Genomic DNA, 13884 nt, shown 5'->3' with positions numbered 1-13884 from the left:
CAAAAATCTTACAAAAAGGAACTCAAACCTGAAATTCTGAACCCAACCAAACCACCAATCAAGTTGTGAAAATTAAAAATTCCTTCAAACTGAGGAGTCTCAGTTTCAAAAAATTTACCTTCAACACACACACTTAAGAAGCTGTGGGTCGGGCGCAGTGGCTCATGCCTGTAATCCTAGCACTTTGGGAGACCGAGGCAGGCAGATCACCTGAGGTCAGGAGTTCCAGACCAGCCTGGTCAACATGGTGAAACCCCGTCTCTACTAAAAATACAAAAATTAGCTGGGTGTGGTATCATGTGCCTGTAATCCCAGCTACTTGGGAGGCTGAGGCAGAAGAATCGCTTGAACCCAACAGGTGGAGGTTGCAGTGAGCCGAGATCACACCACTACTACACTCCAGCCTGCCTGGGAGATAGAGCAAGACTCCGTCTCAAAACAAAACAACAACAACAACAACAAAAAAGAAGCTATGGCACTGCTTAACTCTGTATCAATGTGGAAATCTGAACATAAAGAATAATTTTTCTAGGAAAACTTAAATGATCGCAATTTACTTTTCATCTTATAAAACTAAATAAATCAATAATAATACAGAAAATTGAAAAGATAACTTTTTTAAAGGGAACCAGACCCAAATGGCTCTGGAGAAAAGCGTTCTTCCACAGTCAACAAGAGATTTTTACACTGTCCCAAAAAATTTCACAACTCATTCTAAAAATCAACATACCATAAATAAAAGGACAGCACAAATGTACACAGAAATACCAAGGAAGAAGACAATAAGTCAGTCTCCCTTATGATCACAAATAAATCCTAAAATGAAATCCAACAGTATATTAAAAAGAACAAAATGTGCAGATCAAGATTTTGAACCCCAGAATGCATGCTTAGTTCAGCACTGGAAATCTATCAATACATTACATTAAGAGATTAAAGAACAGGGAAAGAACTCATAATCACAACAGACGCAGAGAAAGCATTTCGCAGCTCAGAGGCAGCAGTGGGGATGGCAGTCAGTGTTCCCGGCGCAGTGATGCTGAAGGGGTCAATAAGAACCTGCCCTCAAAAAATTGTGATTGTGCATTGTGACCTGTCTGGTGGTTCTCTGAGGAATCAGCTCAGAGATCACCCCCTCAGAACTCTCTCAGGGCTACAGCAGCAACCAGGCAGTGCTTGTCAAAAGCATTTAAAGACATCCACTAACCAGGGTCACCTGGGGCAAGGGACCATGGACAAGGTAAGCAACACACAAACTGAAAAGCCTGGGAAAGAAGAGGCTGAGGAGGAAAATATATGAAGGAATAAGAGTGTTGAGGGCTCCCATGTACACTGGGAAATCTGGAAGACAAGACCATGCACACGCTGAAGGCTGGGCACATGCTCAGAAAACAACTTGAAAGAACCCTAGATTTAACCTCTGGCTGATCTTTGCGCTCCACATATGCAGAAGGTGAGGCTAAGGGGGGGGTGGTAAGTGGCCTGCATGAGCAAGGAAGTAACCTCAGCTACCTGTGAGCACAGGAGTTTTTGTTTGTTTTGTGGTTTGGGTTTTGTTTTATTTGTAGCTCCAGTCACTTGAGGACATCTCCATCAGATCACTGGCTGGGCAATGACAACACAACGGAGACATCAGTGACCACAAGAGACAAGAAATAGAGTCTCTTTTCATTTGGCAAGTCATAAAAAACCAGACAACTGAAGCCCACAACAAGAAACAGCAAACCCAGAAAAGCGGGGACATTGTGACTTCCCAAATTTCCACATCACAGTATTTAAAATGTCCAATTTTCAGTCCCAAAACTGAGGGACTGAAAAAATCAAGTTAACATGATTTAATCAGTTACACAGGTAAATCATGTGGAATTGACTAACATACATTAGGATACAATTACAGATAATTTTTCAGAATCATACAGAAAACATGTCATTCTTTAATTCATTCACCAAGTATTTGTTTAACACATGCTATGTGCCAGGAACATTTGGAATGCATGGTAAAACAGATGGCATTTTTTGTCCTCATGAGGCTTACAGGCTACTGTGGGAGGCAGATTTAAAAAACAAGTAAATAAGTAAAGAAAATTACAAATTAAGATAAACGTTCTGAAGAAAACAAGGGTGCTACAGGTGAAGAAACAGGAAAATATTGAAATTATCCAGTCTAAGGAGCAGAGGAACAAAAATAAACAGAGCCTTAAAAAACAGGGGGACATCATTAAAAGTACCAATCTATGCATTATGGGAGTCCCAAAAGGAGAAAACAGAGTACCAGGAAAAAGAATTGGAGAAAAAAATAAAAAGCTTCCAAATTTGGTGAAAGACATGAACCTACATATTCAAAAAGTTCACCACTCCAAGCAGAATAAATTTGGAGACCCACACCGAGACACATTATGATCACACTATCAAAAGTCAAAGACAAAGAGGATCTTGAATACACCAAGAGAGAAGTGGCATGTCATGTACAAAGGATCCTCCACAAGATTAACAATTTCTCATCAGAAACTATGGAAGCCAGAAGGTGATAGGATGAAATATTTAATATGCTGAAAGATAACAATTGTCAACCAAGAATTATTTATCTGACAAACTGCCATTCAAAAAATTATATCCCCAGGTATGACCTAAGAGACTTTGTCATTAGTACACCTGCCCTACAAGAAATGCTAAAAGTACTCATGGCTGAAATGAGAGAGGCTATTTTTTCCCCACTCCTCAAACTCTCTTGATTGAAGCTAAGAAATTAAGCATGAAAGATTTTCTTGAAGGAAAAAAAAAAAGAATTAAATGGCTATACACACATAATTATCGTTATGAAAATACTCATTTATCAGCACTATTAGTGATTAAAATGCTCCAAAAATGTCCTACCAGGTAAATTTTACCTGTTGAAGTACTAAAACTTGTTTCACTTTCACAATTTCGAACAAAAACCTTCTGCACCATGCTTCATACTTTTCCTGCCTTACTACATACTGACACAGTGGAAGGAACACTGAACTAGAAGTCAAAAGACCTAAATTCCAATCTACTTCCCTTTCTTAACAGTTAGGTGGCTGAATGTTTCTGGGCTAGTTTACTCTCAAATGTAAATTAAGATAACCGGTTTAGTATCTAAAGTCTTAACTCATCCCAGCAGTGTATCTTGCTATAAAATTTTACCAGCCTGGGGTTTGAAATACACAAAAGTGGTACTAGATCATGGGTATGTGGGTTCATTATTCTACTACTGGGTGTGTTTGAAATTTTCCATTAAAACTTTTTCTTTCTAAGAATCGACTAGAAAACAAAAAATTTACAAGCACCCATTTTTTCACCTCACCTATAAAATTAGATTCGCTAAGGCCCAAGAATGCTGTTGTAAATCTTAAGCGAGATAATGCACTTACCAGGTTGGAGGCTTTTTACAATTTGTGTACTGATTTTTTATTTTACATTTTACAAGGAAGCACTGGAACTAAGAAGATCTTGAAACTCATTAAACTATTTGTTCCTTCCCCCAAAATGTTTTTGCCTTTATGTTTTTGTTTTCAGTCTCCAATAAATAACAGTTGTCATTCTCTCTGTTATTAGTAAGGATAGCAATTCCATTCCTCTATCCTTACTACTTGACTGCAATACCAAATGACTCCTTTGAAATGTTTCATGGCAGGGCATGGTGGGTCATGTAATAGTCGCACTCTGAGAGGCTGAGGCGGGCAGATCACTTGAGCCCGAGTTTAAGACCTGCCTGGGCAACACGGCAAAACCCTGTCTCTACAAAAAATACAAAAATTAGCCAGGCATGGTGGTGCACACCTGCAGTTCCAGCTACTCAGCAGGCTGAAGTGGGAGAATCAACTGAGCCCAGGAGGCCAAGGCTGCAATTAGCCATGATCATACGACTGCACTCGTCTGGGCAACAAAGCAAGACCCTGTCTCAAAAAAAAAAAGTAAAAAATAAGCAAACACTCCTATAGACACTTTGTGGTACCCATTTTGGCTATCCAGATTATGGATAGCCAAAAAAGCCTGTTTATCTGGATTACATTTAGTGATATTACTATTTTACTATCCAGATTATGGATAGCCAAAATCCATTTTATTCAATAAATATTAACCACTTACTATACAGGAGACCAGTGATTTTCAAACTGACAATCTTGAACATTTTGTGGGTTGTGAAATTAATCTAGGTCACAATCAGCATTTTACTGTAATGAAATAGAAAACATTAGAGTGCATGGCATAGTATGGACCAGCATTGTTCATGAATTTTTTTTTTAACTTTTATGTATGTACTAAATCACAATGTCAATCACATTTCTGTGGCTGCCATTTTTAAAAGTTTGAAAGCCACTGTGCTAGACAATATGCTAAACTGAGCTGCCAAATAAGCTATCTGTAGCTATCAATAAGGTATTACCAATGTAAATATTTCTCTAAGCTAACATGATTTTAATCAGTTACACAGGTAAGTCACATGGAAATGACTAACATAACTTAGGATATAATTATATTATTTCCTATTTGTAAAGAAAACATTTCATTCTTTAATTCATTCATCAAATGTTTGTTGAACACATGCTATGTGCCAGGAACACGTGGAATGCTGGTAAAACAGGCAGCATTTTTGTCCTCATAAGGTTTACAGGCTACTGTGGGAGGCAGATTTAAAAAACAAGTAAAAATGAAGAAAATTACAAACTGAGATAAACATTCTGAAGAAAACAAGGGTACTACAGAATGAAGAGAAGAGAGGCACAAGAGCAAGAGACAGACATTCCTCAGAAAGAATGAATTCTCAAGGAAAGCCTCCCTTAAGAGCATGAGACCCACTGGATCAGGAGTCAGCCCTGGCAAGAGCGGGGACAGGAACAGTTCAAGATGAACTTCCAGGATAAGGGAAACAATCACACAACATGCTGATGGGGTAAGCAGGGACTAAGTCATACAGAACTCACAAACCTCGGCAAGGAGTTTGGTTTGAATCGAAGAGCAAAGGAAATTCTGGCACTTGTGACAAAATGGAAGGAAAAACTCCAAAGCATCGTGAATAAAGCCTACTTACTCTTCTAAAACAGCAATTCTCAAAACTTCTGACCTCAAAATTATTGAAGACCCAAAAAAGCCTGTTTATCTGGATTACACTCAGTGATATTACTAATTTAGAAATTAAAAATGAGAAACGTAAAGGAATACACAAGCACATATTCCATTAGCCATCAGCATAACGTCCTCACATATTATTCAGCCTCTAGAAAAAATACAAATAACACCTTAGTCTTTCTAATGAAAAGAGTGTTGACCCAAGAGTTTCCAGATTACACTGGGAATGCTATAAAACAAGTAATTCCGACCCCCAGAAAGATAGGTGAGCTATATATTTTAAAATTTTAATTAGAAAGTCTCAGACATAACACGCAAACATGTATTTAAACTGAAAGAAAAGTGGCATATAACAAATCAAATCGCCAGAAGCAACATTCCTACACTTACTCTTTGTAGTTTTGTTTTTCCATTTTGTCAAGCAAACGTTTTGATAGTTGGGCCAAAATTCCTAAACAGGATGACTGCAACCTAACCATCTGCTAGCATTTACTAAAAAATACTTCTCGAGTATACACTAGACTGGCTTCTCAACGTTGCAATGGTAAGAACTAATCCCAAATGCTTTTGTTATCCATATTTTGCCATCTTTTCAAAGTTTTCAAAATAATCATTTAAAACGTCACTTTCAAGTATCTCTCCACATATTTTTAAAACCCCCAGTGATATGTAATTTTACCTGAAAGTAGTTTTACCCACAATTTTTTAAAGATAGGTGTTTCATCAATATTGTTCATGCTTGCAAACAAGAGAAACTATCCAAAGGAACTGACTCAATATCTAAACCTTTTGTGTCATGTTTTCACTTTTGCAAGACGCAAATAAAACACTAACAGGTTTTTATTAGACAACAAATAAGTTAATTTAAAACAGGGATTTATTAAGACTATTGCTCAAGAAATCTCTCTTTCCAAAATGGCCTACTGTCGCACATTCCTTCACACAGGTGAATCTTTTCACCTGTTATGTTTTTGTAATGGGCTTGAAATCAATCTAAATCTGTCAGGATGGCCCCACAATCTTAACCACCCACCCTACAGCGACCTGACCCGCTCTCCCTAAGTGACACTGTCGCGGTGGGGGGACGGGGGGCGCTCTCCTAGCCACAGGACACAAGGCCGGCTTCGGCACTTAATGCCCGCCAACGCCAGAGATAGGCCTGACACTTTAGGCAGCCTTGCAAAGTAGAGGACACACGGAAGTTCACAGGTAAGTACGATCTGCACAGCGGAGAGGAGGAGCGAGCAAGGGATAATGACAATAGGGAGGGAAGGCGGGGGAGAAAACTGAATAGGCCGAACACAAAGACAGTCGGAGCCGGGGAGAGCCTTGTCCTCTCCTAAGCGGGAAGGCCCGCCGGCCAGCACCCCCGCCCACCGCGGCTCGGCCCTGGTCCCCCGAGCCCGGCGGCCTCACGTACCTCCGGCGCCTGCTCCTCCGCTCGCTCCCAGGGCGGCCGCCATGGCACTCGCGGGGCCCGGCCTTCAGCCTCACCCACCAAGCCAGCTGGTGGGCCAACGTGCCTGGTCCGGGCCCGGGTACTGATGGCGGAGGACAGGGAAGGGAGGGGGCTGCAGGAGGCAGAGGCGAAGCCGGGCGTTTCGCGGTCCACAGCTGCCCCTTCGCCTCCGCAGGAAGAAAACAACAAACTACCGCAACATGGCCGCGGGCCCGCGCCCGCCGCGGTGCACCCTGGGATGATGGAGGCCGGGAGGCGGGCGGGCGCCGGGGCCTGCCCCGCGCCCAGGCCGTAGCAGCCCCGAGGCCGCCGCCGAGTTTCGGACGGCGCGCGTGCAACGCCAACACCCGGCAGCCACCTCCGCCCGACTCCTGAAACCCAAATGTTTGAAGCAGGGCGGGGACGACTGCTGGCCGTAGGTCGATTCCGGGTTCAGTCGTAAGGCGCTTTGCAGCAGTCGGCAAAGCGAAGCTTTACGGCAGCCGGTCTCCCGTTAGGAGTTGGGGAGGGAAGGCCCAGCGTACGGTCCCCGGTCAGGGGGAACTTAACTGTCGTTTCTGTGCCTGGACAGTAGGAGAGTGGGGTCTGAATGAGCTGCAGTAGTGAACGCCGACGGCTTGTGTTGAGGGCAGGAAAGGCTGCGCACAACTCTGGCAGGTGCTTCTGCGAGCTGGGATGAGCGCCGCCCGCCCCGTACTAACGTGCACGCGCACTCGTGTGACTCCCACAAGCCCTCACTTCCTACGACCCGAGAGGCTCCGGACCCGCGACCCCGGACCCCCGTCCCTTTCCCCGCGCCTGGCTGGGCAGCGCGCAGCGCCGGGCCCTGGTGGGCTCTGCCCCTGCGCTTTGCGGCCCTGAGAACAAGACATGAGCAGGACGGACAGCGCCCCGCACTCGTGTCTGAGTTTGCATTTTTGAGCAGTGAGAAAGGTTAAGAAACGAAGTCCTCATACGTGATGTAAAGGAAGGAGTGCTGGGTGGTCAGACAGCTGTGGACGAAAGGGCTCAGGGGTTTGGGGGTGTGGGGCCCGGGAAGGCGCGTCTGAGTGGTCGCAGTCGGGGAAGGGGGTTACCTGGGCGTAGTGGCACATGTCTGTCATCCCAGCTACTCGGGAGGCTGAGGCACGAGAATCACTTGAACTCAGGAGGCGGAGGTTGCAGTGAGCCAAGATCACACCACTACACACCAGCCTAGGTGACAAGAGTGAAACTCCATTTCTACATGAAGTACATACCAGCTGCAAACATTGATTCCGTATCGATGAATGAGGGGCTGAGGTGAGGCGTGCTGACCCAGCAATGAGACTGGACAGGTAGGCAGGGGCCAGGATTCCGGACTTTGGGACGTTTTTCTGACTCTGGGATCTATTGAAAGATTTTAGGAACAATTTACATGATAAGATTTGTATTTTAGAAAGGTGACTAATATAACAATGTAGAGGACCCTGCAGTGTGGAGAGGCATGAAACTGAAGGTCCAATGCCGTGAGTTAACCAAGATGTCCATACAGAAGATGCATTGGCGGGTGAGTGAAGAGATGGTAAAACGGTACGTGTAATAAAATGCTGGCCAGGCGCGGTGGTCACGCCTGTAATCCCAGCACTTTGGGAGGCTGAGGCGGGCGGATCACGAGGTCAGGAGATCTAGATCATCCTGGCCAACATGGTGAAACTCTGTCTCTACTAAAAATACAAAAATTAGCTGGGCATGGTGGCGCCCGCCTGTAGTCCCAGCTACTCAGGAGGCTGAGGCACAAGAATCACTTGAAACTGGGAAGCGGAGGCTGCAGTGACCCGAAATCACACCACTGCACTCCAGCCTGGCGACAGAGTGAGACTCTGTCTCAAAAAATGAAATAAAAATGCCAATGGTAGAATCATTGTAGCTAAAAGAATATTTACAGTAAAATTATTCAATTTTTGTATGTTTGAAATTGTAATTTTTTATCAAAAAATAAACATTCCTGGATTAATAGCTAACGTAAATAATACCTAAAATAAAAATCAGGAACGTTTTTAAAAATAATTATTCAACTATGAGAAGTCACTCCCCAAAAAAAATGTTTTGCAAGCAACACATTGAAAAAATGGTCTCTATTAGCACATTAATACATCCATACTTAAATGGCTTGAACTCTTTATCACCTTTCATTATTTTTTGAACTGTGGAGGATGGCATGCCTAACTCAGAAAATATTTTTCAGGATAATTCATGGTGATCTTGAGAAGAATTCCACAAAAAAAAAAAAAAAAAACCAGATTAACAGATGAAACAATCTCATAAGCCACTTAACACTGAATTTCTCTAGAACAAGAATCTATAAAATTTTTTGATCAAACACCCACTGGAAAAATTTTTGAACATGGACACCCAGTATTTGAAGTTCTTGGTAAATTACTGTGAGCAAAGATTTAGCCAACCCCTTTTCCTTATCTGTGAACAAATTTCAGTTTCTGTTAACTTTAACTTGCCATGGAAACCTTATGAAGGCAGAATGTTCATTGTGGTATAAAACAACATTGGTTGTAGGCCAGGTGCGGTGGCTCATGCCTGTAATCCCAGCACTTTGGGAGGCCGAGACAGGAGGATCACTTGAGGTCAGGAGTTCAAGATCAGCCTGGCCCACATGGCAAAACCCCATCTCTACTAAAAATACAAAAATTAGCTGGGCGTAGTGGCACATGTCTGTAATCCCAGCTACTCGGGAGGCTGAGGCACGAGAATCACTTGAACTCAGGAGGTGGAGGTTGCAGTGAGCCAAGATCACACCACTACACACCAGCCTAGGTGACAAGAGTGAAACTCCATTTCTAAATAAATAAAAACATTGCTCATGGTGAAAATGACCTCTGACTTATATTGTACACTGCCTCTGGCTTGAAAGTACTGAATAATCTTAAAACACCTGGTGGGAAGCCATACCTTTAGCCTCTGTTACTGTCTTAATTGAGTGTGGGAATCTAAAAGATAAACTCAGGGAACAAATATGAGAGATACTGGTTCCCGCCGGTCAAGGACTTCCAAAGCAAGCCCACACCCATATTGGTTTGCACTTGATTTGCATTTGGGGAGCCAAAGACTATAGCTCTTCCATGCCTGTACGGAGGGCAGTGAAGTATGTTTCTTCTCAATTCTCCAAAGTGGAGCTGCTGCCAGGTGTAGCGTTATGAGTGTCAGGGGCTAAACCTAAGAAGACTACCTAGTGAGCACTGCAGTTTCATACATATCCTACTGGAAATCTTAAAAGCAAGCTTGGCTTTTTTTGTAAATAACGTGAATATAGAAGTCTTTCTCATCTCTCAGTAATGAACTGGAAATTCTGTTCCTCTCCTCCTACAAAACAGATTCTGTGGAAAACATTTTTTGTTGTATTGCTAGGTTTTAGGAATAATGTTTCCAAAGGATCAAGAAGGAAGCAAAACGCTGGGCACAGTGGCTCACACCTGTAATCCCAGCGCATTGGGAGGCAATGCACTTGAGCCAAGGATTTCAAGACCAGCCTGGGCAACATGGCAAAACCCCATCTCTGCAAAAAATAAAAATAAAAATAAAAATAACCAAGCATGGTGGTGCATACATTTAGTTGTAACTACTCTGGAGGCTGAGGCAGAGCAATCGTCTGAGTCCAGGAGTTCGAGGTTATAATGAGGTGTAATAGCACCACTGCATTCCAGTCTGGGTGACTGAACAGAACCCCATCTCTTAAAACAGCAAAAAACAAAAAAACAGCCAAAGCCTGAGCAGTAAGTAGTGAGCACACAGGAAGTTCAGGGTTTCACTGGGGAAGTCATCCCCATTCACACTGCTAATAGGAAACAAATTCTTGGACAGCTTTTGAGGAGGGAATCTGAACCCGAGGCTCTCAAGTTAGGCCAGAGATCCTGGAAGGGCTTTCTCAAATTGTCCACCTACATTCTTCACGGTTTCAGATCAAGCAACTATGGACTTAAAATCAAAGATCACAAAATGCGTGAGGGAAGAAACCACTTTAAGTGAAAAATACAAAGTAGATTGAACTCCTAGGGACTTTAGTTATTTAAATTACCTTAAAGGACAATATTTGAAAGGTTTAAGGAAATAAAAGATGAAGGAAATCAAGAAGAGACTGTCTAGAGTAGCCACAGAGTGCTTCCTTCTATCTGAACAATGACCTAAAGCCATTAGGCAGCACTAGTGGTATAGCAGGGCTGGGAGAGATGGGTAGGGATGTGCTGGCCAGGCTGGAGGATCAGAGCCCAAGCATCTCTTCCTGCCCACGCCTTGTGAGAGGGCTGCCCAGCAAGGCATGTGAGAGCACCACTGGGTGCAAAGTATGTCCTGTGGATTGGCAAAGTGATGAGGGCATCCACCCATGGGGGCAGTTCAAAATGGGGAGTCACACATGAGTAGGTTACTAGGACATAATCCTGAGGTATGGGCACAATGTGGGATTCAGGACCCTACTGGGATGAGGTGGGAGTTGCCAAAGATGAGTAGACTAGAATAGCAGAGTTCTAGTTGTAAGAGTTTTCACACAGGTGAGAGGCAGAACACAGGGAATCAGAACTCCAGTATATAAGGGGACCTGCACGAAAGAAGGTGACAACAGAAATGGCATATTGGTTATGAACAGGGAAATTGATCAGATATCTAAATATATTAAGGGTGATGGAGATAAATTTCTCACTGTCCAAATAGGGAGTTACTTACATGAAGAAAAAGCTAAAATTAACCCTATGGTGTGTTATTAGAATAAAGAATCAGAGTGATTGCACTGATGGTTTTTGATAATTGTATTTCATTGTAGGAGTAAGTGTATATGCGTATTTGTGTATAACTCTGTGTGTGTGCACACGCATGTGTTTCCTAACTGTCCACCAAGAGTGCCCTGGAGACAGCAGCCCATCTTGAGCATACCCACCACCTAGATCTTGGTTTCTAAATACCGCTTTTCAAAAGGAACCAGTATTACTTGGAAAAACAACTGAATTCAGGGCTAGGGCATGGAATGCACAAGATCAGCCTGGAACATCTTGTTCCCTCCAAAAATCAAGGGAGTGCTTGAATAGTGATAGAGATATGTCAAAAGGACACAGAAGTGAGACTTAATGGACCAAAGCAGAGATGAGATGAGCATCAAATTAAATAATGAGAGTAATAGACTAAAAACAGGAAAGCTTGTGTCTATACAAATACTGATAAAGAATAAATTGAGCTTTATATGGAAACAGTATATCAAAATAGTTAAGGTGTTCCTTCCTAGAAAATATATATTAATTATATAGTAGAAAAGAATAATTTTCAGTGGAAAAGCCTCTAAAACCACCCTAACTGATCAAAGTAAACATTTTCAGTAATGGGATAAATAAAAGTTGCCACCTGATATAATACAGTAAGAAGAGTACAGCATCACTTCTGTCAAAGATACCTAACCAAATCTAATTCTGAAGGAAAAAGCACAAACTCAAATTGAGACATTCCAGAAAATAATTGGCTTGTAATCTTCAAAGATCTAATTATGAAAGTCAAGGAAAGACTAAGAAAACATTTCAGACTGAAGAAGAAAAAGGCATGACAAATGCAATAAATGATGTTTTCACTCTATTATTGGGACAATTTGCAAAAATTGATAGGGTCTGAAGGTCAGATGGCAGTAACACACAAAGTTAATTCCCTGATTTCAGTGATTATAAGTGGCTTATAGGAAGAAAGCCTTTGTAGTAAATACATACTACATACAGTACTTGTGGCTTATGGGGCATCAGGTCAGCAACTTAGTCACAAATGATTCACAAAAAGAGTTTAATTTTACTCTTAAACTTTCTATGGGTTTGTATTGCTTCAAAAAAAATTAAAGAGGAAAAAAATCAAATCAAACACTGTTCAAAATACAGTTGTTAAAAAACTCAAAGGGAAAATTACACAGATGAGACACAATTGAGAGAATTTGGGAATTAAGGGGGGTAGATAAAAAAATTTCGCAGAATATAACGCAAAGAGAAAAGGAGATGAAGGATGTGAATGAGAGGTTTAGCAATTGAGAGACTGGAATGAGGATGCCAAACACATGTGATATAGCTTGAATGTTTGTATTCCTCCACCCCAAATTCACATGTTGAAACCTAATCCCCAAATGTGACAGTATTTGGAGGTGAGGCCTTTGGAGGCGAATAGATGAATGAGATGAGTGCCCTCATAGAGACCCCCAAGAGCTGCCTTGCCCCTCCCACCACGTGAGGTTAGAGTGAAAAGATGGCCACCTATGAGGAATGGGCCTTCCCCAGACACTGAGTCTGCTGTCCCCTTGATCTTGGACTTCCCCACCTCCAGAACTGTGAGAAAGAAATTCTGTTTATAAGCAACACAGACTGTGTTATTTCATTACAGCAGCCTGAAGGACTAAAACCCTTCCAGAAGGAAGGGTTTTAGTAAAAATGAGGTTCCAGAAGGAGAGAATACAAAGAAAAGAATAGAGGAGAGGCAATATTTGAAAAGATGATTTCACATGATTTTTAAGAATTAGTGAAAGACATAAATCCAGAGATTCAGGAAGCATAACAAGCATGGAGTAAAAAAATAAGTAAAAAGAAATCCACACCTAGACATGCGGTGAAACTAAAAAATTTAGTAACCAAAAAAAGAGAAGATATAAAAAGCAGCCAAAGAGCAACTTCCACCTCTGGCCATGATGGAGTACTGAGACAGGCTTCTCACTTCACAAACAACTCGAAAACTGGACAGACTTGGAAACGCTCTTTTCAGACATTGGAAGACAGGCGGTCGAGGACCACGATCCCTGAGAGAATAGCAACAAACGAGGTGGGCCTTATGATAGCCCAGCTTTCTGGATTGTGAGGCAGGAAGAGGAAACTCAAGTAGAACACTGTGGTCTTAATGATTTGGGGCCACAGGGATGAAAATTTGTAGGTGCTGGTGTGGGACATTTGTGGGTTGCAATACGAGTTCTGGAAATCTGCATGGAGTCACCTTGAATATGTTGCTGTAGGGTGACACTCCATGAGGATAGAAAAAGTACGTCAGGAACAACCAGAAAGCTAGAGTAAAGGTTACTCCAGACCTAGAGTAAAGGTTACTCCAGGATCTCCTAACAGAGCTTTAGAACAATCCTGGAAGGGAGTACAGCAGGGAATTTAATGACCTGCCAGAACGAAGTCCAATGTTTTTAAGAGAAGACAACCAAATTCGGTACTCAATAAAGTAAAATTCACAAAGTCCAGCATCCAATCAAAAATCACTACTGGGCCGGGCATGGTGGCTCAAGCCTGTAATCCCAGCACTTTGGGAGGCCGAGGCGGGCGGATCACGAGGTCAGGAGATCAAGACCATCCTGG

At 42.4% G+C, this 13884-nt stretch overlaps 1 protein-coding gene across 2 annotated transcripts in view; it reads right to left on the bottom strand.

Moving 5' to 3' along the window:
- Positions 1 to 6939, bottom strand: part of RBM33 (RNA binding motif protein 33) — a 134381-nt gene extending 127442 nt beyond the window's left edge. For both annotated transcript variants that reach the window (XM_025379438.1, XM_025379439.1), the window contains exon 1: positions 6512 to 6939. In XM_025379438.1, the coding sequence (XP_025235223.1) occupies positions 6512 to 6554 (43 nt within the window). In that variant the 5' untranslated portion in view covers positions 6555 to 6939. The remainder of the gene's footprint in view (positions 1 to 6511) is intronic.
- Between the last annotated feature and the right edge of the window lie 6945 nt (positions 6940 to 13884).

The sequence above is a fragment of the Theropithecus gelada genome, chromosome 3, assembly GCF_003255815.1.
Source record: "Theropithecus gelada isolate Dixy chromosome 3, Tgel_1.0, whole genome shotgun sequence".
Taxonomy (NCBI): domain Eukaryota; kingdom Metazoa; phylum Chordata; class Mammalia; order Primates; family Cercopithecidae; genus Theropithecus; species Theropithecus gelada.
Note: the sequence above shows the minus strand (reverse complement) of the source record. Positions and strands in the feature narration are given on the sequence as shown.